General features: G+C 47.1%; 3 protein-coding genes across 4 annotated transcripts in view; 2 read left to right on the top strand and 1 right to left on the bottom strand.

Annotated features, from left to right (window-relative positions):
• Window positions 1-5,745: 5,745 nt before the first annotated feature.
• HIF1AN (hypoxia inducible factor 1 subunit alpha inhibitor) lies at window positions 5,746-14,602 on the bottom strand. 2 transcript variants are annotated; one of them, XR_015222348.1, is made up of 9 exons: window positions 14,414-14,587; window positions 13,070-13,320; window positions 10,559-10,707; window positions 8,679-8,824; window positions 8,063-8,169; window positions 7,603-7,666; window positions 7,308-7,418; window positions 5,913-6,115; window positions 5,753-5,784 (listed from the first exon to the last, which is right to left on the bottom strand). XR_015222348.1 is itself a non-coding variant. In XM_086616776.1 (8 exons), exons 1-8 carry the CDS (start codon window positions 14,585-14,587, stop codon window positions 6,071-6,073), a joined length of 1,047 nt encoding a protein of 348 aa, XP_086472902.1. In that variant the 5' UTR covers window positions 14,588-14,602; the 3' UTR covers window positions 5,746-6,070. The 2 variants fall into 2 exon arrangements, 1 of the variants encoding a protein (XP_086472902.1); XM_086616776.1 differs by having other exon boundaries at window positions 5,746-6,115; window positions 14,414-14,602.
• Window positions 14,603-16,892: 2,290 nt separating this feature from the next.
• NDUFB8 (NADH:ubiquinone oxidoreductase subunit B8) lies at window positions 16,893-20,644 on the top strand. Its single transcript, XM_086616516.1, has 5 exons — window positions 16,893-16,983; window positions 17,126-17,252; window positions 17,867-17,966; window positions 19,586-19,741; window positions 20,426-20,644. The coding sequence occupies exons 1-5, from the start codon at window positions 16,893-16,895 to the stop codon at window positions 20,516-20,518; spliced, it is 567 nt and encodes a 188-aa protein (XP_086472642.1). The 3' UTR covers window positions 20,519-20,644.
• Window positions 20,645-22,990: 2,346 nt separating this feature from the next.
• SEC31B (SEC31 homolog B, COPII component) overlaps window positions 22,991-25,370 on the top strand; it is a 35,431-nt gene continuing 33,051 nt past the window's right edge. Inside the window, 1 exon segment of the mRNA XM_086617019.1 lies at window positions 22,991-23,051. The gene's annotated coding sequence lies outside the window, so the exon portion shown is untranslated.

Raw genomic sequence — 25,370 nt, 5'->3', positions numbered from 1 at the left:
TGTGTTCAGCTCCACCAGAGCCCTGGCACAGCTCACGGCACTGGGCTAGCAGCGCTTCAGCAGCTCTGGGAGCACAGAGTGCACAGATCTCACAACACAGATTACCTGTGCACAGGATAGCACACACACTCTCCACCCTTCCTGGCTTCCCAAGGGGTTTCAAGTCACATCCAAATGTCCTCCCTGTCAAGGCATTCAATGGCAAATTCTGACTATCCAGGAAAAAAAACACAGCTGAAACTCAGATGAAGGTCACACCTTTAGCTCCTGCCATGCAGCACAGTGACATTTACTACAGCAAGGGCACTACCCTGCCGTGTCAAGGTCTGGGCTTTCTCAGCATTTACTGCAAGTTGGTGGGTGAGGTGAATTCCAGCAGCACCACCACAAGCTGCTTTACTGTCCACAAAAATCATGAGGTGCACTCCTCCAAATGTAAACATACATTTAAAGTGTTGCTGTGAATGAGAAGCAGCCCTCCCCTCATGCATTTAAGAGCGGGTAAAAAGTCACTACCTGGCACATCTCCTCACACCCCGAGAAATGTGACCAATGCTTCTCCTCACTTCTCTCATGATGAGCACTGGATGAAAAGTTCTGTTAGATTCTGTCCTGAGATCTGCTGTTTTCTCTTTCATTTTGACTTCCTGTGGTGAACAACACCAAGCATGGGAAGAGGCTGAAAATCCAAGCTGCTGTCATTTGTCCAAGCTCACAGCCAGCTGGAAATGAGGCAACATGACTTCAGCTCTCCCCTTTGAAGGGATCTGCTTTGATTTCCAGTCACCGAAAGAATAATCATCCTGACGGAGACCTCTGCCTCAAGTGAATGACCCAGCCTTGCAAAGACAGGAGATGTCACTGAAATCAATGAATCAGTAAGCTTAAGTCTTGAGATGCACCAACCAACGTTATATGACCCACAAATGGTCTGTCACCCCTCCTCCCAAGTTATAGCTGTTGATCTAATCAGAGGCAGTGCCTCTTCACGTAAGCTACACCAAAATGTTTAACCTGACAAGACACTGAATGACAGCTGCAGGAAAAACAGGTAACGTAGATTTCATGCGTACTGATAATTGGATCAAAACCCACAAAATCCAAACAAGTGCATATACTGGATTGTGCATGGCTGGATGATGAGCTAAGCCAGCAAATGACAGACACAGATAAGTCACAACTGCCTTCTTTTCTTTACCTGCCATGTAGACCATCAGGTTCCTCCTTGGTCTTGTAGGAAATGACATTATCAGGAAAAGAGCCTGGAACTGCTTTCACATTGTTCATCCTAATCTTTCTGTATGCCAGTCAAGATCCATGCCTGCTCTCCTCAGCACCAGAAACTGCAAGGCTGCATGCAAGGTGTGGGGAAAGGAGACCGCAAAAATTTAAGTTGTTTCTGTGGTTTTTGCTGGCAGTTTGCAGCCAGGCATTGAGAAGAAATCACAAGGTGTTGAAGGGGCAAGGAGAGGGTTCCAAGATGTGCTCTCTCCCTTACTAAGTGGATAGCTGAGAAGAGCACAGGAAGGATTTTGCCTAGCTGTCTTCCTCCACAAGCTTTCCAACCAAGCCAAGACCCTTGCTGCTGCTCCATACCTAGGTGGAGGGGGCTCTCTAGAGCAACAGTAGCACTCAGAGTTATGCATCTCATGGACTTCACTGTGGCTCTAGTGGCTGCCTCTATTGTTTGCAGGATACTCTCCCCGCTTCCCTCCTAACAAAGATTCTGATTAATGATCGCTCATTCCTAATTGTCAAATATCTTTTCCTTCATCCTGTGTCTAATCACCAGTGACAGAAGCCATTACACAAATGAGAGCAGACGACTTCCCACAACTGTTCTCGTTGGTAAAAGCCTTGTAATTTAAAGCTCTGATTTGTAGAGGAAAGCTGCGTTTCCCCAAGGCGTCCGGGCATCTGTTCCACTTACACTCCAAGAGCTTCGACTTCCGCTCCCTCCTCCCACAATTAGTCCTCTGTTTGCAACAAATATTTGACTTTGTGAGGCAGTAATTAGAACTTACTTTGCATGTGTTTGTCACAGTAACAGCATCTCTTTCCCTTTCCTTCTAGGCAGCACCAATGCAGAAAAGCATACAGGGAAGATGGTAACTTCAGGACTTCCCAGGACATTGATGGAAGAGGTGATGTCTCCGAAACAGGAATGGAAGATGAAGAGCATAAACCAAACAGTACAAGGAAGCTCCTCACACACACATGGCAAAAGGGAAGCTTAGAGAAAAGCACACAAAAAATCCACATGTGCACCTGTGTTAGATTGCCCCTGCACTGCAGCTATGTCTCTTACCTCCTCAACTCTGGCCCTGATCCTGAGCTGCTGGCTTCACCTTGGACCTGCTTTATCACTCCAAATTTCCTGAGTGATTCCAGAACTAAGGCTGACCCTGATCACCAAGGGGGTAAAATCCTGATCACCAAGGAGGTAAAACAGTACATCAGTCTAAAAACTCATGCTCTTATCTTTCCACAGTAAAGATCCTGCAGCCGTGATCCACAAGGATTAAGAGAAAGGTCACTTGTCTTTAGAAAAATCCCACTTTTCAAGGAACAGGGAAACAGGAAACAGAAGAAAGGTATTACAGGGATCTAAGGTAATAAAAGCAAACAGGAAAAGACTAAAAGTATGAGTGAAAAATTTTGGGAGTCTGGTTTTAAAACGACACAGTTCTCATCCTTCAGTTTCCTCTGCTTCTCTGCACAAACTGAGACATTTCTGAGCTTTGTGGCACCAGCTGTGCACATCACCCAAAAGGTATGTGCACAATGGAAAGCCTACAGGATCAGGCGTAACAGACCACTAAGTTTGGTGGAACAGAAGCAGTGTGTGTTCAGAGATGATGTTCCCAGCAGGGAAGGGTGAATATCCATGGTCACAGAAGACTTTATCCACTTGTCTTTCCTGCTCCTTCCACATTCACTCTGTCCTCCAAAGGCATGAGGAGAGGATGCCAATTGTGGTACCCCAGGCTCAGATAGCTGTCTCCCTCTCCTCCCACCACCCTCAACATCCCTAGGTTCTATTCAACTCTTCTCCATTTACATTAGAAATTTGTTCAAATTTAGCCAACGTTTCACTGATGGTTAGATGCCAAGATTGCTGTAGAGTTAATATTACCATAAAATAACCTGTGTCTTTATAAGGTAGAGACACCCAAGGCTGTTAACATACAGCAGAGGTACACAGAGGGAGCCTCCTCCCAAAGTCTCCTTGACCAAAGTATGAATCGGATAAAAGACCAAATGGAAGACAAGGTATCCCCAAGGATAAGCAACTGATAGAACTCATTAGACCTGATAGTGTAGTTTGCTCTGTCATCCTGTCAGTGACTAGAGCATGGTGACATCATTCACATCAGCTGGGATGGGAATTTGTTCCCCCCCCCAACACTTGTTGTTGACAGGGTTCAAGGGTACTATCTTATTTCCAGCTTTCCTTTCAGGCTTACGGAAGTAGTATGGGGGAAGTTGTGAAGACACACAATAATGCAGTCGGTATTGCTGTTTTGAAGGCAGTTCTGGAGCCCAACAGCTTTCACCAGCAAAGAAAACAAGCGGAGTTATTAGAAAGACTGAAAGGCATCTTTATACACACATCTACTTATACAGCTCTCCTATACAGCCACTCACAAAATAAAACCCACACAGTTCTGTTGTTCAACATTGGTTGTATTTAAGAACTACACTTCAGAAAGTACCATGTGTTTGTCACATCCCACCCCCTGCACACACACCCCTAGCAGAGAACACACACAGCTTCCCAATACCATGGCAAGGGGCATTGAAAGCACAAGGTGAAAAGGGAAGCGGGGGTAGTCAGTCCATCAGTGCATTGTAAATGAGCTTTCACAAAGTCAAGTGCAGCAAAACCTGTTCAGACACTTTAAAAGTTAGACCTTTGGCAAATAAAGAAAAAAAAGGATCTTAAAATTCTGTAAGTACCATTCTCTCTCCACATGGGATATGAATTCCCACCCTGAGCTTCAAGAGTTGATGGTGTCTAACAAGTAGTACTGGAGACTACCATGTGCTGAATAAATAGCACAGAGATGGGACTTCATTTGAACATCTTTCAGCCAAGGGCATGAGACCAGGATTTCTGGGAAGGCCTTGCTTTTGGCCAGAGTCAGCAGCTTAGCCTTCTTCCCCACCTGCCCAAAGGCTGAGCATTGGTAAGTATCCAGCTGAGTGACCTTTGTCTGGATCTAACCACAGCTCTGGAGAGTCTGCAACAAGGAACACGGCAGTCAATACTCAATGACACAGACGTATTTCTTAATCAAGGACCCTGCAGCTGCCAATTACACTTCATTTGTTCTGACCTGTAAAACAGCCAGAAAACTAGCCCCTGGGACCTCCTGTTTGAGAAGCCTTTCACCTTTGTGCAAGACGAGCTCACTGCAAGTGGTGCAAAAGATGGGACCCAAGGCCAAAGATGGAGTGCTTCTTGAACAGCATGTTCTCAACACTTTTATCAGATACCATGTCAGAATAAGCCCTAAAGAACAACAGGAACAACACTGTGATGTCTCAACAGAACAAATTCCCCACTATTCTCTGGGATGAGATATACAGGCTATGAAACAGCTTCTCTGACCTCTAGCTCTTGGGACTCATTACAACCGCATATACAAGACCTTTGCACCACCCCCTAAACCAGGGAGAAGAGTGCAGCATACCTCAGGGAATAAAATGCCAGCCTCCACGTGAGCCTAAAGCTTTTGCATGGAAGTGGGGAAGGAGAAAAGCAAAAGGATTTTTCAGGGCATTTGCTGAGTCCTTCCAACCAAACCATTCTATGACTCTACGATTCTATGACTCTTAAACAGAAGCTTGTTTGGTTCCTGTGCCCTGGTCTTGTCACTTCCCAGCCTGCCATGTCAAGTCCCAGAACACAAAAAGGATCAAGATAAACTTAACCACATTTAAACAGAAAGCCCTGAACTCTTTCACATGACTGTACAAGGAAGGGAATCACACACTGGCTTGGATTTAACTGATGGACAGGAGCCTCACAACATCACACAAACATGCACACCTGTGTGCTGCCACACACACTTGAGTTCTTGCAGTTTCAGTAAAAAGGGCACTTTCCCATGTTAGTCCAAGGAGCCAGCCCTCCAGGTAGGGAGAAGGGAGGCTCTGTACCTATCTGACACTGCGTTTTGACAGTCTAGCTCAGCACCCCTGGGGAATTTCATTTAAAAACGTGGCTTAATCATTCAATACTTGGAGAGTGCCCTGACATTTATGCATCTCCCTTTCTAAGACTACATCTTCTTTTAACCACATTGCAGCTTCAGAAGAGCAGAAGAGAAGCCTTCACTCCCCAGAGAAAGCTGTCGAAGGAAGGTTTATCTAGATTCCTACAACATAGATGTTATTGGAGAGCACAGGATTTAGTGCTCACACACTAGATGAATTCACTCTAATCTCTACCCTGTACTAAGTCCAAAGCATAGATGTCTTAAATTGAAGAAACTGAATCATTTGTCCAATTGCTCATTACACATAGGCCATCTCACATGTTCGTTTCCATTATACAAAAAGGTGCCAGAGTTGAGCACGGACAGGTCCTCTAACAACAGAGGACTACGAAACTACCACTTCCATCTTACATCCACTGCAGGCACCAACACATATGCAGCCAGGAGGCCCAAACCCCATGAGGCTGAGGAAACAAGATCACTCCTGGTTCTCCTCCAAGTTCTTCTTCAAATGTCTGAAAATCCTGAAGCAACATATCCAGTGCCAGCAGCCATCCTCCTTGTTGTGGCAAACAGGGCAGAGGGAGAAAAATCAAGTTAGTGAGCATGAATCCAACTTCCGATAAGTGCAGACTCTTTCTTGGGAGGTTTGGTTAGATGAGAGTGGAGGATGAATGGGGTACTAACAGTTTTGCAGTTCCAATAGCCCCCTTTATTGTAGTGGGGCAGGGATGGGCCAGGAAACCCATCAGTCTGTTAAGTGCTGCGTGCAATACTAGCGCCCAGTATCTTCCATTCCTTGTGAACAAAGCAGCTCCAACATCAGTCACCCGGGCGGCCCGGCATTAGTCATACCGTCCCTTAATCATCATATTCAACAAGGGACCGACCTGTTGAAAGCAAAACCAGATCGTTAGCTGGGACTGCTACACAGAAACAGCAGCTGCAGAGCCTGCTCCCTCTGCACCACGCCACCTTATGGGCTGAGCGGCGCAGGGCAGAGGACTTCAGCGCACAAACTGAGCCTAAGGTACCTCGAATCAGCTTCAAAGTATTTTCTAGATAAAACTCTGGGGTACTCTTGAGCACATCCTTAAATACTCTACCAAAATTGCAGGGTTTTCTGCCAACATCCAACTTTAAGTTTCGCCAGAACGTTCCATCCACAGTATTTGTTGGAAATTTTTTCACTTCCCACCCTAGATTTGTGACTTCTCAGTAGATACTATTAAAAGGAGTCAATAGTCATCAGGGGTTGCTTTTGGCAGGTCAGAGAAGGAATATTCTTACTCATCGAATCCTCTCTGGTCCTTGGGGTCACTTGGAAGGCTAGGACTGACTATTTTGCTAAGGTTTTGTTTTCAGTCAAGAACACTCTAATTTCTCAGCACTGTCCCATCCCTGAGGGAAGTTCAGCATCCTATGGCAGTAAAATAATCTCAGGGGAGAGGCACATTCTCACATAAGTGTGTTAAAGAGGAGTTCCTACACAGTGGTAAGGGTTACAAACCATGAAAACATTTCTATTCACATCCAGTATTACCACTTTCAGATCAGCAGGACATCTTGAAAAGCATACTTAGTACTTCAATCTGTTTTTTTGAAATACCAGTTGGTTAAAATTGCAAAGAGTTCAGAGATGACCGTGACATGTGTTAAGGGGGAAGGGCATGGCTTAATAGAAGAGACTTCCCTTATTTGAGCGATTTGCATTCAACAGCTGAAACGGTTTTGTTTTTTTGCCAAACACTGGGTATCGATGCTGCACAGAAGGCTACAGAGACATTGGGAGCAACACCTGCCCAGCAGTGCCCAGAGCCAAAGTACACCTTCCCCCACATACAAGAACAATTACTCTGTTGTTTGCAGTGGTCCTCTCCAGAATTATAATTTAAAGAGCTTGCCTTTTTGTAGCCAAAGGACCTTCTGAAGACAGCAGGAAGAACCATTCCAAGTAACAGAGCAACACTGCTTTCTCCTACCCTCACTGTGACACCTGCAGAGCCGAATAGTTGGCATCTCGAGTTTTGCATTAAGTCAAAATTATTTCAACAGCAGTGACTATATGGTTCTTTTTTGTACCTCTTGTGGATTTCCTAAGGCTTCTCCCAACATCTTCTCAATGTTCCTCATTATCGCCACTTTCTGATGAGCCTTTAATGGATATTCAATTCTCTTTGGGGTTGGAGCACCCTGAAATATAAAAAAAAATAGCTCATTGCATGCTTCCTGAATTGGCAGATTATTCCACCTTTTCCCGGTCACCTAATTCTTCATACACCACTTGAAAGGGACAACATGAGCCAATACATCTCTACCTGAAAACATCCTCTGGGACAGAGCTATCCAAGCTGTGCTGTAAGGTGCTTGTACTCACCTTGTACCAGAAGTTCACAGTGATGGTAATCCCCCCATTCAGGAGAGACTCAATGTGGTGCCACCTGCATGGAAACCACACACAAAAGAAAACAAGCTGTTGTTGTAGCTTATCATGAAATACCTTGGATGGATGAGTTCAGACTGCACTAAACAAGCCTTTCCCTATACCTCTATCATCAAGACCTCAGAACTTCTGGAAAGTGCTCCTTAGTTAAATAGAGATCCTTTTCTCGCATGTTAGTGGAGTACTTGCACAACAACATGGTGTAAGGGAGAATTGCCACTTCCATTCAACTGACAAGAAGCAGAAGCAGATTGATGCAAGATATCACAGAAAGTATCATACTTGCTGGAGAAGTCAAAACAAAATTCTCTTAGGAGCCAACCCAATGCTTTAAGCAGAAGACCTTTTAAACCTCTGTTTGCTGGTCACCACACAGTCCCACCATCCTTCTTACCAGTACATAGGTATGTATAGCACATCCCCCGGGCCCACCACCGTCTCGTAGCCAACCACGCTCCGGAAGTTCGGAAACTTCTCATAGTCAGGATTGTCAAAGTCCACCTAACAGAAGAAAACATTAAGAAACTCAGAAGAACTTCCTGCAATAACAGTCCTCATCGTTGGCTCTCAATATCAAATCATCCTAATCTTCCCTATATGGATTTTACATTTCCATTTGTGTCTTAACTCCATTATGAGGTACTGCAGTACCCACGATGTACCACCAACTTAGACAGGAGTCCTGCAACTTGTCTCCAAGCAAATCTGTGTTTAACCAAGTGATCAATGAAACAGAACTGAGAAGGCAGCAACTGCAGCCCAGCTGTGCTGTCAGTAAGGAGATGTTTATAGCCCTAGCACTTGCATATCAGGACCAGACACAAACGGAAACACCACCCGTCCTTCCAACTATTCTCAATGTATTCACCAGTTAATAGATCTGAACACAGGTTTTGCAAAAACTCAGCAAGTGGTATGCAGCTTTAATTCCAGTGCAGCTTCTTCCCACCTAGCACCTTCACAAATGCCCCTTTTTGGCATGGAGCAGAGAACAAATCTGTTACTCTCACCTGGCTCTGTCTGTCACACGGATGGTGCACAGGATAAGGATAGAGGCATTCAAACTGATCAGGAGGGAACAGGATACACCTCTTGTAACCCTTAATCTGAGCGAAGAAGTTCTGCTGCTCATCATAATGAGCTGGGGTCACATTCCCTACACAGAGAGAAAAGGCCACAATCAAGACACTCTCACATACAGGTATGAAAGACGGAATCAAGTTATACTCCTTCCTAAAGGCAGTAAATACACTCCCGCACATTCCGAAAACTAAACAAGGAAAATGACCGCAGGAACATTACAAACTGATCACTCTATCAGTCAGCCTTTATTGAACAGTTGCTACCCCCCTTAATTTCCACTCTAAATCCATATTCAGCAACTTATGCTCTACAGGATTAGGATTCCAGCTTGTTTCCATGAAAGGCAGATGGTGAACACTGACAGGAAGCTTTTTCATAAAACAGTCTGTTTAGATCACAAGTTGTGGAATGGACTTTCAAAAATTATTAGCCTAGAGAAAAGGAACCTACCAGCCTGGTTTTAAAATAGTCCTAGTAGTTCTGCCAGAAAACAAGTAAACATATCTCTCTGTCACTGGGGCTCCCAACAGCACCTCCCCAGTCTGATTAAGAGTTATGAAGCTTGACTGTCACCACATTTGATTTGTCATCAAATCTTTAAATACAGTTGGTCATTTTGTGCCCCTCATAACTATGTTTTTCAGGCTGTTTGCCAATTTGGATATTACTTTTAGCTTGCTCTTTATACATACATTTTCACTAAAGAGAATTCAGATAATAGTTAACCCATAGCTTTGTTAAACAGATCATACAATCACATGCTCCTGTACAGACACTCCTTTTTCTAGCACACACTGGTTCAAGACGATTCCTTGGTTCTTGTGCATAAGCTGTTGACACAAATTTTTAGTGATCATATCGTGACATAAGAAAGCGTTGGTGTAGTGCTTTTATGCGAAGTTCTCTTCTCTCAGCTAGCAAAACAAGTGGCAAAGACAAACTACTGTAAACAGATTATGACTTGTTGCAAAGAGTAACACCTGTTGTCAGAACTGACTAGCCATGAATTGCCAAGTCATTATAATTGGACAATTATAATTGGATGTGACCACCACATTGATTATGGGCCATCCCATGTCACAAAACTGTATGTTCCTTGCCCAGTTATTGAGATTACTTTCTGCTAGAACGCTCTCCTTGCCAACAGCATAGTAGTACCTTTGTCTTCTAAGGCACCTGCCTATGACTCAGTCTCCACATGGATTTGGAATTGTACTCTATTCAGGTATTTTTAGGATTTATCCATCTTCAAGTTCTCCGCTGCTCTTTAACCATCCAAGAAGAAATTCAGCTCTCTGAAAGAGAATTCCTCCCCAGAGTGCACCAGCGCAAGTAAGAAAAAATGCTTCACATAATAATCAGTATTTCCTCCAGGGTAGACACAGGGAATGCTAAGAAAAGCCCAGAAGACCAACTTTGCTCAGCTTGCAGGCCCTTTTGCGTTTTAAATCTGCAGACTCTGAGCGTTTCAAATCTACAGCACTTGAAGCATTCAAACAATAAACAGGTCTCAGAATATCATTAGCCCTACCAGCATCACACAGAACCCTTCCATGAGCAGATTACATCCAGGCATTCACAGTATGTCTCTGGGAAAACACAGGCTATTCTTTTGGTTGCTTCTGCTTTACAACCCAAGTTCAGTTGTGACAACAGTCCCCTCCCAACCCAAAGCTTTAAACTACCTGCTCTGAAGCAACACTTAGAAACTAGTGGAAAATCCATCTGAAAGACCTTCTGGAACTGAAATACAGAACTGCTGATCAAAACTTCTCCCCTTCTTCTCCAGTTGGAGGAAACTGCTTACCTTCCATGCCAATAAGAAGCAAGTTAGAAGTCAGTTGACCCCAGCCACGTTTCCCTTGCTGCTTGTTAATCCAGTTCCAATTGAAGCCAAGGAAATCCACCACAATCTTCCTTCCAACTGTGTCATTCAGCGTTTGCTGCAGATATAGCCTGTATTTCCCCAGACAAGCAGAAAGCAAGTATTAAGCTTTGTCATGAACATAAAGACACATCTCTGCATCTCTTCAGAAAGACTTCACAACAAAGAGACATAACTCAGAGATTCTGTTCTATCGCCACACACACCTGTGGAAGGAAACAGCTTTAAAAAGTCCCCAAACTTTGCTGAAAGATTTCCTGGTACAGAAGGGAACTGGACTCAGTTCTGCTTGAACAATCACAAGGGAAAAAGAGAATTTTAGAGCAAGAACAACCACCTCGCAGCACAGGAGGACGAAACTGTGAACAGACTGGCCACTATCAAATACCAATCAAACACACAGTCATGAATAACCCCCATATAAATGCCACTTCTCTAAGTTACCTATGGTAAGAATTACCTCTTCTACTAGAAGCATGTGAAGGTAAAAAAGGGCTCAGGAAAGCCGGCACGTTTCAGTATTATCAAGTTACTTTAAAGTCATGCTTACATTTAGACATAAAGCATCAGAGGAATCAAACATCTGTATTAACAATCACAGTATTACAAACTACTGTCTGCAATGCTGGAAGACAAATGCATTTTTAAGCTCAAGGACTGCCTTCTCTCTTGGAAAAAGCACACCTAAAGTTGAGAAAGAAGAGAAAGGCACAGATGACAAGTAGACACAGACAGAGTCGCTTCCAATTAAGACACAATTAAGCATCCGTTAAGTCCTTTTAGAGGGCTGGTGACCAATAAAATTAACTGACAGTTTAAGTACAGTTGCTAGTAGTTATATTCTGTACAAACGTGAAGCTTCTCTCAGTAACTTACAGCTCTGTTAAAGGTGCAGGCCATCACCAACAAATACACAGCACATATGTAACCTTTTCTCATCTTTCTGAAAGAGGGTTAGCACCAGCTGCCTTGGTATTCTGTAAAAATGGCTGAGTGCCACATCCTGTACCTTTTCACCAGATAACCAAGCTCTTCTACAAATACCACAGTCTGCCAAAAGAAAGTGAAGCTTAAGGCTTTCTCTATCCAAACCCTGTCTCAGGCAGAGAAGAAAAAAAAATAAATCTCTGCAGACTACGTGAACAGTTTGATTAATGTGCTGGGCTTGCATGGCAAGGTTTTGGCAGCAGGAAGGCTACAGGGGTGGCTTCTGTGACAAGCTGCTAGAAGTTTCCCCCATGTCCAATAGAGCCAATGTCAGCTGGCTCCAAGATTGGCTCAGCACTGGTGAGTCCATCAGCAACAGTGGTAGCACCTCTGTGACAACATACTTAAGAAGTGAGGGGGGGCGTGGGGAAAGCTGTGCAACGCAATAGCAGCCAGAGACAGGAGCGAGAATACGTGAGAGAAACAACTGTGCAGACATCAATGTCTGTGAAGAAGGAGGGCAGAGGAGGTGCTCCAGGCACCAGAGCAGAGATTCCCCTGCAGCCCATGGTGAAGACCATGGTGAGACAGGCTGTCCCCCTGCAACCCATGGAGGTTAACAGTGGAGCAGACATCCACCTGCAGCCTGTGGACAACCCCACATGGGAGCAGGTGGATTTCAAAGGGAGGCTGTGACCCTGTGGCAAGCCCATGCTGAAGCAGGCTCCTGGCAGGACCTGTGGAGAGAGAAGCCCACACTGGAACAGGTTTGGTGGTAGGAATTGTGACCCTGCAAGGGATCCACGGTGAAGCAGTTTGTGAAGAACTGCAGCCTGTGGGAAATACTCATGTTGGAGTTTGTGGAGGGCTGTCTCCCCTGAGAGGGACCCCACAATGGAGTAGGGGAAGAGTGTGAGGAGGAGTCCTCTTGAGGAGGAAGGAGTAGCAGAGATGACATGTGATGAACTGACTGCAAACCCCATTCCTAATCCCCCTGCACCGCTGAGAGGAGGAGGTAGAGAAAATGGGGAATAAAGTTAGGCCCAGGAAGAAGGGAGGGGTGGGGGAAAGGCGTTTCTAAGATTTGGTTCTCTTTCTCATTACCCTACTCTGATTTGATCGGTAATAAGTTAAACTAATTTCCCCAAGTCGTGTCTGTTTTGCCCGTGATGGTTACTGGTGAATAATCTCCCACTGTCCTTATCTCAACCCATGAGCCTTCCGTTACATTTCGTCTCCCATGTCCAGCTGAGGAGAGGGAGTGACAAAGCAGCTTTGGTGGGCACCTGCTATCCACCAGGGTCAACCCACCACAATTAACTAATTGTATGACTTTTTTAACCTGGTAACAAGGCTGCTGTCAACTAGCAGCCCTGCAGGAAAAGCAGGGCTATGAACAAAAAAAAAAAAAGAAAAGTTTAGGAGGTTTTAATCAACACTCTCTAAAGAGAAATTTATCCCCTACTTAGACCTGCAGAAATGGAGAAACCTCCACATATCACTTACCTCTCAGCACTCCCTTTTTGTTTTATTTCTTTGAGTCTGTCCACAAACTCAGCAAACTTCATCTCTTCCCTGCTCGACTTGGGTTTGAAGTTCTTAAAATTGGCCATCTTCTTCTCATCATAGTACAAAAACTTGTGTGTGCTGGCACTATACACTGAGAAGTCCCCATTGCCAATGTTTTCCTGGAGGTAGTCCAGGTCCCATTTCAGAGCAGGATAAACCAGATTCGTATCTGTCAGCACCACCGGCTCCTAGACAGAAACAGAAAGTTTATTGATTCAAGGACCTCTTGAACTTAAGAACAATCACATTCATTACTGCAACTACACAAACTCTCCTTGGAAATAAAGAATTAGAAAAAGCATTTAGAGTAATCAGATACCTTGGTCTGAGAAGAAAAACAAGCAAAACATGATAAGAAGTTTTAAGAAAGCGGTGACCTGCTCCTACAGCAAGCTCCTGGTAGCAATGGGACAGATTCCACTATCTACTTAGCTAATCTCTAACACGTGAGGTTAGACAAACACAGTTTTAGGCCTACTTGGTCCTGCCACATAGCAAAGAGACACAGATTCTCTCTGGTTACTTCCAGCCTCAGCTATTAAGGGATAGATGTTAACAGAAAGATATCTCTGAATCCAGAAACAGAGACAGCTCTCATCTCTTTTCTCAGAGGATCACAGATAACCTCCAGCCACCAAAAAACTGATACTACCCCGTCTCTTCTACACCAAAAAAAAAAAACACTACAAAAGAAGGCAAAGGACATCACCCATTTCCTCACCTATAAACAATAAGCAGCCTAAACAAGAACAACATCTGCTGTTTCCAAGCTGTGCATGCAAAACTTCTCTTCTTGTAAGCTTTCTTTTTTAAAAAAAAAAAGACAACTAGCAATCTTACCAAACCGAGATTGAGCTTGTCCAGAACCAACGCAAGAGCCACTATTGCAAAGCAACCTTCCCATCTGTAGCCACTCTCATGTAGAAAACAACAAACACCTGCCCATGGTTTCACACAACATCTCCATGATTTCCATCCCGAGAACGAAGCACTTGAAGCAAACGTTTCCTGCAAATTTCATAACTCAGCACTGCGGCACCGAGAAGAAATGTCCGCTACAACTAAGAGAAACAGGACAGCGCGGTAACCCAGAGGGACAGAGCCAGGATAGGGAGGTGAGTGCCTCTGGGAAGACACCAGGGCCCGAGAAAACCCCACACTCTGCGGGCCGTGCTCCGCCCGGACTTATGGTCGGAGCCAGCACCCCCCGCGCCGCGGAGCAGAGCCTCTCGGCCCCGCCGCAGCCCCCGGGCCGGGCCGGACCGCTGCCGCCCACCGCACCTCGTTCTCGATAAGCTCCTCGGCGCGGGGATCGCTGTGGCTGAGCCGCGGGATGGGCCGCGTCTCGAAAGAGTAACGACGGAATTGGGAGTCGCTCCAGCCGGGACCTGCCGCTGCCGTCGGGCCCTCCCGACAGCCCGCGGCCACCGCCGAAGAGGAGGAGGCCGCCGCCATCGCCGCCTCCACCGGAGAACCCGGAACTAGAAAGCCGGAAGCGGAAGCTACCCGCCCATGGCAACGCCGGAAGCTAGGGGCGAAAGCGGGAGGCGGAGAGGCACCATGGAGAGGGGGGGGAGGGAGCGGCGGCGGCGCCCCCGCGCGGCTGGAGGTTGCACGCGGCCTCCGCCGCCCTCTGCGTCTTGGCCCGGGAGTTCGAGTGGGAAGAAGCCCGCCACGGGAAACAGACGGGCTCGTCTGTGGAGGCGGGAATGCCGCCCCCCTCAGCGCCGCGTTGCCGTGGGAGGCTCGGGCCCGGAAGCGCATGCCGCCGCCACGGCGGGCGGGCCCGCGTGCCCCGGGATGGGGGCCGGGCACCCGCGAGACGCGGCTTCCTCCGTGGAATCGGTGGTTCGGCGGCACAGCCGCGCGTGACGGCCGCGTGTGGGCCCTCGGGGCCCGGGGGCTCAGCCCCGCGCCCCCTGCCCTGCCCGCTGCCGGCCGACAGCCCCTTCCCCGGTAGCCGCCAGGGCACAAGCGCTGCTTGCCAGGGGCCGGGCCGCTGCCGTGCCCCTGAAGAGGACACCAGACTGCCCGTTGTCCTCGGTCCGTGTCAATGTACAGCTCTGTTCTGTGCCTGAAAACGAGAAGACTAATTAACGTTTTCTACAAGTGAAAATACGCAGCGCTGCTCAGTGTAACTAACATCCAGCTTTCGACCATGAGCAGGCATTCAGTATGTGGCTACATCGCTTCAGCAAGATTTCATCAATTGCGTGCCCAGGGCTGGAGCTATTGAATTCTTTTCGTAGTGTGTGTTTATTATGTGAGACAAAGTCTACATTTTGCTTTTAATCTGGAAGCAACAAGAACGACGATTGCTCTTTCCCAAAATGAGTGCCGCATGAGGCATCAGCTCTTGAGAAAATTTCGGGCTCTGGTGTTCAGTGGTTTTTGTCTTACAGTAGAAGGGTTTGCTGCTCTCGCTGCGTAGAGCTTTGCCTTCTTGAGAATAGCGCAATCTATGTTCCTGTGTCCTTGCAAAATTTATTAATATGCTTAGTTTCTAGGAAAACGAGTGCCCCCTCAGCCATTAAATTTACAGCGTGACTACTGTACAGGTTGAGAGAAATTTTTGCAATGTATTTGCAAGCATCTTTGGGTGCTTAGGAAGCTGGAGCCATATCGGTGGAAGACTCAAACATAAGCAAATATCCAGCAGTGAAGAGTCGATGTAAGGAGCAGCTAACCATGATCCAAGCCTGCAGTGAGGTCTGAGCCCTGACCGACAGCACAGCCGAGAACCAAATGTCCCCACTTCCACTGCGACGCTGCTGTCCCTGCAGCACCACATGCTGCAGGGGTGGGACAGGCACTGAACGCTGCTCCATGGAAAACATCAAGAACCTCTGCACCGTAGGGCTGGGCTCTGAGTTATTAACTTTATTAAATAACTAATTGACATGCTAACTTTACTTCATAGTTGGTTGTAAGGGAGCTAGCTGAATTAAGACACTGTTCCTAAAACAACATGACGAGACCTTTATTTGGGATAAATGAAAGGATCCTGTTCTAGCCTGCGACAATGCCCCCACCTGAAGCATGCTGTGTATCACGTGTATTGTTGTGGTTCATCGCTGTCTTCATTCAATTAGTAGTTTTACAATTAATGTTGTTATTAGAAGGAATGACTTTAATGACAAATTGTCCATGATAGTTTTTGAGCTGTGAGGGTTTATAATGTAGATCGTTATAGAAACGTAACCCATTACAGCTGATGTGAATAACTGAAGGAAAATGAGTTCTACTACCACAGAGTGTACACAGAGAAGTAAACTGCAAAATCCTTCAATGCCCGTATTGATTTTACCTACAATAATAGATCGCTTACGTTTGAAGAATAGCATCACTAAATTAACACGCCATTTCAGCTGTTGGCGTTTCCCTGGCTCCGTGGAGATAAGACGATTACATTTGGGTATTAACTTTAATAATATTGATATCGATACAAGGAAAGCAATTTGCATAAGGCCACCAGCCACGGCATCGATTCGATTGAGCATCGACCCGGGTGCTCCTGCCAGGATTCCCGTTCCCCTGCTTCAGACGGTGACAGCCGGAGCGAAACACCGCGCCGATGCCCTTTCCGTCCATTAGCTCTCGTGTCTATGTTTTCATGGCAGCGGCCGACGAATTAACTCCCCGGGCCGGGGCTGCGCACCCTGCAGGGCCGGCCGTGCCTTCGGTGGCCCCGCCCCCCCGGCGCGCTCTTGTGTTTTGGTCCTCACTGGCCACCGTCGGCCGCGCCTGCGCAGTGAGGGCGATGGCGGCGTCCGGCGTCCGCGGTGTCCTCTGGCTGCGGGCGGCTGCCCGGCTGCGGGCCGCCGTGGCGGCGCCCCTGGGAGCGCGGGCGGGTGAGGGCGGAGATGGGAGCGAGAGGCCTCGGCCGGCGGCGGGGTGGATGTCGCTGGGGCTGGGGCTGGGGCTGGGGCGGGAGGGTGGCGCGGCCTCCCCGGCGGGGCCTGCGCCCACCGTGCCTTGTCGCTCTCCCGCCAGCCTCGGAGATGTCCAAGGACCTGCTGCCTGGGCCGTACCCCCGGACGCCGGAGGAGCGGGCAGCTGCCGCAAAGAAGTACAACATGCGGGTGGAAGACTACGAGCCCTACCCCGACGACGGCTTTGGGTGAGCGGTGGCGGTCCCGTGCCCCTGCAGCCGGGGAGCAGGCCAAGGCCGGCGCCTCCCGGCTCGCGGGCAGGAGATGCAGGCTGGTAGTCCCTGCCGAGTACCTGGAGATGCTGTTCTGTGAGCCTAGAGCTTTGAAGGCACACATCAGTGCTTTAAACGAGGAACGAATAGCATGAGTTGGAGGCCTGTGTGAATAAAATGCTGTATGAGAGACTTCATGTGCTGTTGTAATGCAAGGCTAAGAGGGACGAATTGAAAGCTGGCTCTGAAATAAAGTTTTCAGGGGATGATTAAATACTGGAGAATACTTTAACGTGTGCAAAAAGCTAGACATCTAGGGTTCAGTTAAGCTTGTTTTTTCTTCCAGCTAGTATAGCCCAAAAAGGCCACTTTGAGGAACACTATTTGTTATAATGACTGGTATCAAGGTCATCATTGCTGTGCTAGTTGAATGTGTGCATTTAAAAAATGTATGTACATAGGAGCTATGAAAACAAAGTAATGTTTAAGTCTTTCATTTCCATAGGCTTATCCTATAATGTCTCCTGCAAAATGTATCTAAATTAATACAGAAGTCTTGTATGTTTGTTTTTGTGTCTGTTTTCTCACAGGTATGGTGACTATCCCAAGCTCCCTAATAAGTCTCTCCATGAGAGAGACCCCTGGTACCAGTGGGACCAGCCAGACTTAAGGCATAACTGGGGACAGCCGGTAGGAATGCTAGTAGCGCTTTTCACTGCCATTATAATGCTGCTGTTACTGAATACTCGCATGCACATCTTGTTCGTGGTTTCTGCTTAATTCTTTCTGTCATTGCTTACACAAGCGCAGGTGTGTGGTGTGTGTTGCCTGAGCAAACACAGACAGTCAGTTGGAGGGAAGCTTAGTCTATGGCCATCAGGGTAAATATTCTGAAAGTGCTGAGGAGTCTTAAAATCTTATTACATATAGGAGGGAGACTTTACAAACTCAAGTTTCTCTGTAGGAATAGGAAAGTCTCATCCATTTTCTTTGCCTGACCTGACTTAGTGTGAGAGCTTAGTTCAGGATCATTTAGCAAAGAAGCCATCTTTTGATTAAAGTCTTTTTTGTACAATGGAAGTAGCTATTGCTGCTTTGTTACCCCAGGGTTGTTTTGAGCTAGAATACAAATGAGGACGCTTTCTCTGAAGAAAGTTTGCAAGATATCCTTAAGAGAAAGGGATGAATAGAGCATCCACGTTAACTTCCAAAACCTCAGTCCCTCAAAATCTTTGTCAGGAGAAACTTTTCAGTCAGTGCATAGTCTTTCTGTGAATGACTGTCATCTAACTGTAATTGCTGAACTTGGTAATTGACATCTCCTTAATGAAAGTAGAGATTGTGTAAGCATGTGCATGTAATATCATAGTATAAACGTGCAAGAGCATCATAGCATGTGTACCATGGTAAAGTTTAAAGTGCATGTTGTAATGACTGTAGAAGCACATGAAAAAACCTGTGGTGATTCTGTGTTGTTGTGGTGCTTGGTACAGGAAGGCTTGTATAGCGGGTTGGCAGTGTGGGACCAAGTGGAATATACTGGTGCATCCCAGGTGTCAGCAGATGCCTCTGTTTAGGTGGTGGAATTCTGCTCGGTGTGGCTCTCTGGGTTTGATAGCAGATGGCTCTGTGTGCGGAGGAGAAAGCTGGGGAGCTAGGGACAGTACTTCAGCTCTGAATTAATGAGTTCTCTGCTTTCATTAATGTGAAAGGAGACTATAGGCAGAACATGCTTAGAATTTTACTATGTATACTTCAAGGCAGAAGCTTAAACGCCCTCCTGCTTTAGTCAGGAAGGGCATTAGCTTGCTACCAGCTCTGCTCTGGTAATGGAGTAGCAGTGGCAGGTGCTCTACCTGTTTTGAGGAGCCAGTTTCCAAGTGGCAGGTGATTGCTTCTTTGTTTGAAACAGTGCTGCTACTTCTGTTTGGGTGTGTGACTGAATGTCTATAAGTTTATGCAATGATTTATACAATGATTATACAATTTATACAATGCCTTTTCAACAGTGCTGTCGAACAAATATAAGGTGGAGTGATTACGTATATAAATAAAAGCTGCTGCTATCCTATAATTAGACATATTGCCTCATATAAACACAGGATGGAATTGGAGTCCTGAGTTTTATGTGACAACTTGCTGTGACTGTAGGTAGATCACTTCTCTCCTTTGTGGCTTTATTGCCACTTGGGAGGTCAGAATGAAACAGCTTCTGTCAGTGCTGTGAATTTTATAAAGCACTTCTTCCCTTGGTAAAAGCATCTTGAGCACTGTTGGTAAATGTGCTGCCATTTTCCTTTGTTATTTAGATGCACTGGGACTTTGACATGTATATTCGGAACCGTGTTGATACATCCCCCACTCCAGTTCCCTGGCACACCATGCGCAAGCACTTCCTTGTCTTTTTGAGTACCATGCTGATCATGTTCGCTCTTGGAGAAATCTATCCATCTTACAGGCCTGTGGTGAGTGACACCCTTGGGAAGAGGGAAGAAAAGTAGCTGTGTTTCTTGTCGCTGCTGATGCCCAGAAGAGCGGTTTTACTGAAGCTAAGTGATGCGTGTGAATGCAAAACCCTGCTGCTGATAGGGCATGGGCCAAGGGATGTCCTGTGGCCTTATCCAGTCTGAGTTGTTCTGTTGACTGTCTTGGCTCAGCTTACAGGTTCAGTTTCATAGTGAGCAGTTCCTGTTTGTAGGGAACTAATTTTAAGTTATGCTTCTTACCGTATCCCTTCTGTAGTCTAAGTGCACCTGCACAAGGGAGGTGCTTTATCTCTTCTTTTGCCCAGTGTTTTTAGTTATGTCTCATGATCTGCGTCATTTGGAATGCACTTCTGAAAAATATGTTTGAACACACAAACAGCTTTTGCAACATATTATACTCATGCTGTGAGATGAACTGTTGGTCAAGATTAAACACAAGACCATCTTGATGGTTCTGTTAAAGGATGTGGATTTGTACAAAGAACTCTTACTCTGAATTTACCTTCCTTGTACTCTACTGTTTCTGCTGAAGTGCTTAAGAAATAGAAATTTTAGTTGTAAATGACAAGCTTTGATTAGAGCAGGGGTGGGATGGGATGAGACATTTTCCCCTGACTCCTTAAGTTGCTTGGTGAAATTGTTGCTCTGTATCTCTCCTTGTAGGGACCGAAGCAATATCCCTTCAATGACCTGTATCTGGAGAGAGGAGGAGACCCCAATAAAGAGCCACCAGTGGTGACGCACTATGAAATCTGAAAGTTGTTGGAAGTGCTGTGTTTCTCCTGCATCAGCTCTGCTGGGGATGGCATCTCCTCTATTGTTCGCTGTGGGCATATGTTAATGCTTCACCTGCTAACTGCAGTGAAATATATCAATGATACCATCTGTGCCAGTTGTCTTCTGTTGGTTTGAGAAGGCTGAGCGGTGCCAATGAAATTGAACGACCTTTGCCATTTTCTAAACAGGCTGGTATCTGTGGGGCGAAGTTCTGACTGCAGTCCTAGGGCTGCTGCTAGTTGATGTGCCTTATGCACGAGCATTCTTTAGCTAAGCCTGTTCACGTAGGAAATATTGCCTGTTACCAGGTGGCTTACTGCAGGTGCTGCTTAGAATTGAACTAGTGTCATCATTTAGTGTGAAATGACAGGCCGAACCAGACTGGCAAGTTCCAGTGCTTGGGAGTCTTATACCGCGTGAATAACTGTCCGTCTATTACTGGGATTTGGCTTTGATCTCTTCCTGGTCTAGCAGACCTCTTAAGTGAAGCTTCCACAACCCGTAGGGAGCACTAGTGAGGCACAGAGCCTCGCGGTGTGTAGTTTGAGGCTGTAGACAGCAATGATGGAAAAAAGCTAATGAGCAAGTCCCACCTCTGGCCAGACCTGTTCTGCTGTGCCTGGGCTTTGGTCCAAGAGCACAGGTGCCCAGGTTGCTCCTGTATGGCCTGAGTTCATCCACCAGAGTTGGAGTTATGTCTGACCCATGAAGTCTGCCTGTCTTGCTGTGAGCCACTGGGCCACTTAGGGCTTTATCATCGGTTTGCTTGGGGAAGTTACACATACAATTTTATTAAGCTCCCAGATTTTTCCAGCTCCGCTCTTCCCTTAATAAGTTTTTCCCCTTGTTACTGGCAGAGGTGGTACCTTCAGTACTGGTGGACAGTGGAAGTTCTCTCAACTCCCCTGTGCTGTGTCTCAGACCGCGCTGTTTGGCTGCAGGAGTGGGTGATCACAGAAGGCTAAGGGCTTGGGCTGTTCTGGGTGCTTCCTGTGAACAATGCTGTGCTCTGCTCTCAACACCCTGTCATGACTCATAGTTTTGTGCTTGAAGAGAAGTTGATAATTGAAGACAGTGATTCATGATCTATAAAGACTTTTAACCCCAGTTTCTAAAGGACAGTTAGCTCGATCTCTGTGTACGGCTTTCCTGTAAGGGTGCAAGTTGAAGGGAAATACATGACTGAATGCTAGAACATGCAAATATGTACGTGTAAATAAAGCTAGCCTCTTTGAAGGTGCTCAACAATCGTTATTCCTTCTGGCTTTTGTAAGCAGTTGCCTTCTCTTCGAGTTACAGAAATGCTTTTAATTAAACAATGATGTTTTACTCCAGAAGGATTTTTAAAGTACTTTTTGAGCTGTGGAGACCTTGAAACTGAATTGTGTTATAAAGTGTTATGCATGGGAAAACACTCCTTAGGGATACTTGAGTAAGAATTGCCATTCCACAGCAGTTATGTGACACTACTATATACAATGTTGTGAGTTTTGAGAATCTTCCAGTAAAATGAAAACAATCAGGGCAGTAACAAGAACCTTATCTTGAAGTACGTGAAATGATAATGCAGCGGTTTCACAGAGGCAGGTTGGGGCCCATCCACATTATTGTACAGCATACCACATGGCAGCCCTGCCTCAGCATTGTTTGCTGCCTCCTCCCTTGGGGAGTTTCACACCCAGTCCATATCTAACCAGTAGTTTAATGTTTTTCTTCTTAGGGAAGGCATAATGCATTGGGCAGAGAATATGGCTCAGAAATCCTAAAAAATGGGGTTTGTAGTGTAGGTAAATTTCCTCAAAGACAGAAGAGAGGTGAGGGAAGAAGGTCTGGGCCCTTCTACATGTTTGTTTGTTTTTTTTTTTTTCCTGGCAACTAAAATGCTTTCAGGAAAATACATTCCTATGCCGTGATCTTTTCTCTCCTGCATGGCCTTTCAGGAAGGCTCAAATCTGTAGCTCAGGCAAAGTTCTTTTGAGGAGGATGACTTCAGAGGCAGCAGGCCCTGCCTCCAGCTGTGGTGTTCCTTGGCCTGCAGCACGAACCGTTTCGGACTACTGGATGGAGCAAATTCAAGTATCTTAAACCCGGAAATGGTGCCCGAGAGCCTCTTGGCTTGAGAGCTCCTTGCTGAGCCCCGGCAGCTGCTGAGGCCCCCGGAGCTGCGGCTGAGACAGCCCGAATGTGGTCAGGAGAAGCTAAAAGGAGCCCCCTCCACGCTTTCGGGGCACACCCGAAGGGCAGTAGCGGCCGAAACCGCCAAGGGGACGGGCCCTGGCCCCGATGTCGGCGGCGGAAGCTCTCGCCCTGGCGGACGCCCGGCAGCCATCAGCCTTCGCACCGCCCACGGCTGGCGCCTGCGCAGGCGCGGCGGGCGCCGCGGGGGTGGTGTCACGGACGGCGCTTCGCGGGCGAAGGCTTTTCGGCTCCTGGCGGCCACCGTGGCGAGGGCTGAGCTGCGGGAGCTGTTCGGGCTTGGGTCGGCGGCGCGGTGGGGACGGCCAGCGAGCCGGTAAGGGCGGCCGCCCGCCTCTTCCTCCTTCCCCCGCCGCCTCCGCTCCGCTCGGCCCGACGCGAGCGGCTTCTCCTGCCCCAGCGCTCGCGCCCCTCGGGCTCACCACCGGAGGCAGGGGCCCGGGAGCCTCCCCGGGCCGGTCCAGCCCCGCCTGCGGCGCCGCTGCCCTGCCGCGCCCCGGGGCCAGGCCCTTTGCCCCCGGCCCCGACCTGGGCCTGCTTTACTTCCCTGCCCGCCCCGGTGTCGCTGTGCCAGCTCCGTCCCCAGGTCCCGTGGCTCCGTCTCTGCCCCGGGAGCTCCGAGCTTGCTTCCCCTTTGCCGGAGGGGCGGCTGGTGGGCAGCGGCAGGCAGGGGAGCGCCTGGGGGGAGCCGAGCTGTTTGACCTGGGTCGCGGGGAGGCCTTGGTGTAGCCGAGAGCCTGTGTCGTGACACTCAGTGTTTGAGGTCAATGCTTTTTTCCTAGACCTTCCCTCTTTTTCCCTATTGTACAGCGTAATGCTGTTGTACGGAGCAAGCTGGCTAGATACGTTTGTATGCTCTGCCATCTGTATGGTGCCGTGGCACTTAACGATAGCTTTTGAACACACTCAAAGCTTAAGAAGTGTCTTTATATGCCATGGGAGCTTTCATGCTTTCATGGAGGAATGTGCTGAGCCCTACCCTACAGCAACCCCGCCTTGCGAGCACCAGTGATTAGCTGAGATTAGTGTCTCTGTGCCTTTGGTAATCGGGATTTATAATAAGCACTTACGAGAACAGCCTCGGTATTGGGGAGCTGCAGAAGGAGAGTGTCAGAACAATGCAAAGGGAAGGGGCAGTACAAAGATTTTAAATTTACACTGGGATGCGGAGACTGTAGGACAGTTTCTGTCTTAACCATGTCATGGCTGAGAGGCCTTTTTCAGTTTTTAGGGTGGCTGCTTGTCACTTGGGTGACCTTGGACAGTCTTTTCTGTTCTGGCCAAGTTTCACCTTTAGCTGAGGGGGATCACACTATCACCAAGTTTGTGTGCTGTGCTGGATGTCCAATATCAGCAGAAACTGTTCAAAGAGGAATGGTTGAGTGCCCCGAGGCAGGAGGGGGATTGGGAAAGTCAGTAGGAGGGGATTTCTGATTGACAGTATTTGAGTGTGAGAGAGAAAGAGAGAAGGTCTTACTGGAGTGATAACAGGGATGATTATCGTGGCAGCTTTGAGGGTCAATTAGCAGGTACGACAACAACCACAGTCTTTTACAATGTACTCTAAAGCCACAAGTATTTCAAGTCAGCATAGGTGAGGAATTTTTGCCTCTGTCAACATTTTTTGCATGGTCCATCGTGATTTGAGAACATGTGCTTTTACTTTTCACTGTTTAGCTGTGTGCTCTCCGTTTCCCAGTGGTGGGGAGTGCTGTGACCTGCTGGGTTTTGCTTTGCAGACAGCGTTACCTTTTAAGGACACTGTGCAGGAAACCATGGCTGGGGGAGGCTGCGGGGAAGTGTGCTTCTGTCCTGTGGCCCCCGTTGGGGCTGAGGTTCATTAATACATTAGATCTGTAATCGGATGTCTGTAGAAGGAGGAGAAATTGTCATGATTAATTAATTAGAGGTCCTGAGAAAAGCATGAGATTTCTCAGAGGTCTTAGATGCTATTTTGGGAGATGGCAGCAGGTGGCAATCTCTCCCTAAAAAATCTCCTGTGGAAGAGTCCGAAGCTTGTGAATGTTTCTCGGGAAGCCACAAGAGGTTGCTAAAGAAGGACTTTTTCCTGCTTTAAGGATGGTGAGTCCTGTCCTGAATACAGACATGCACAGCATATAGAAGGATTGTGTCTCTATGAGTAAAACTCAAATCAGGCCTTTTTTTCCTTGCAAACTCAGAGCCCACTGATTTAAGGAGGAGGTGCTGCTACATCCCTGCAGAACCTCAGGTGCAGTGGAGCTGAACTGATAGGAGGTGCTTAAGAGATGGTGTGATACTGTGATCTAGGCTTCTTATGCATCTCCTGTAGGCCTTCTCAAGTCTCTTGGCACTACTGCTGCTTTGCCTTGAGCACCAGGGACACAATGTACCTGTGCAATACCTATGATCCAGCATTTTTACAGTTGTTCACTGACACTGAGCTGCTCTAAATGGTGCCTTGTTTGCTTTCCTGTGCCTGGGTGAGTTATCATGGGCAAGACACCTTACCTTCAAGTTCTGCCCTGGCTTACCTTTGTGAAAGTGAACAGTAACGTTGACTGTCTTATTGAAAATGATCAATTGTCTAGCTTTTCTTGTCAATAGAGCAATACTTTTCTGCACATTTTTGGGGGCTTGTCTTTGATCTCATGTT

The sequence above is a fragment of the Tauraco erythrolophus genome, chromosome 9, assembly GCF_009769465.1.
Source record: "Tauraco erythrolophus isolate bTauEry1 chromosome 9, bTauEry1.pri, whole genome shotgun sequence".
Taxonomy (NCBI): Eukaryota; Metazoa; Chordata; class Aves; order Musophagiformes; family Musophagidae; genus Tauraco; species Tauraco erythrolophus.
Note: the sequence above shows the minus strand (reverse complement) of the source record. Positions and strands in the feature narration are given on the sequence as shown.

Excerpts from the sequence above, each read along its gene's own strand:
- HIF1AN (XM_086616776.1), bottom strand. The coding sequence starts at position 14,587 with ATGGCGGCGGCCTCCTCCTCTTCGGCGGTGGCCGCGGGCTGTCGGGAG. Across the intron at positions 7,419-7,602 it reads CTGTGAACTTCTGGTACAAG|GGTGCTCCAACCCCAAAGAG; the intron begins GTGAGTACAAGC and ends TTTATATTTCAG. Across the intron at positions 6,116-7,307 it reads CCTTAGGAAATCCACAAGAG|GTCGGTCCCTTGTTGAATAT; the intron begins GTACAAAAAAGA and ends TGCTTTCAACAG.
- NDUFB8 (XM_086616516.1), top strand. The coding sequence starts at position 16,893 with ATGGCGGCGTCCGGCGTCCGCGGTGTCCTCTGGCTGCGGGCGGCTGCC. Across the intron at positions 17,967-19,585 it reads GGCATAACTGGGGACAGCCG|ATGCACTGGGACTTTGACAT; the intron begins GTAGGAATGCTA and ends TTTGTTATTTAG. Across the intron at positions 19,742-20,425 it reads ATCCATCTTACAGGCCTGTG|GGACCGAAGCAATATCCCTT; the intron begins GTGAGTGACACC and ends CTCTCCTTGTAG.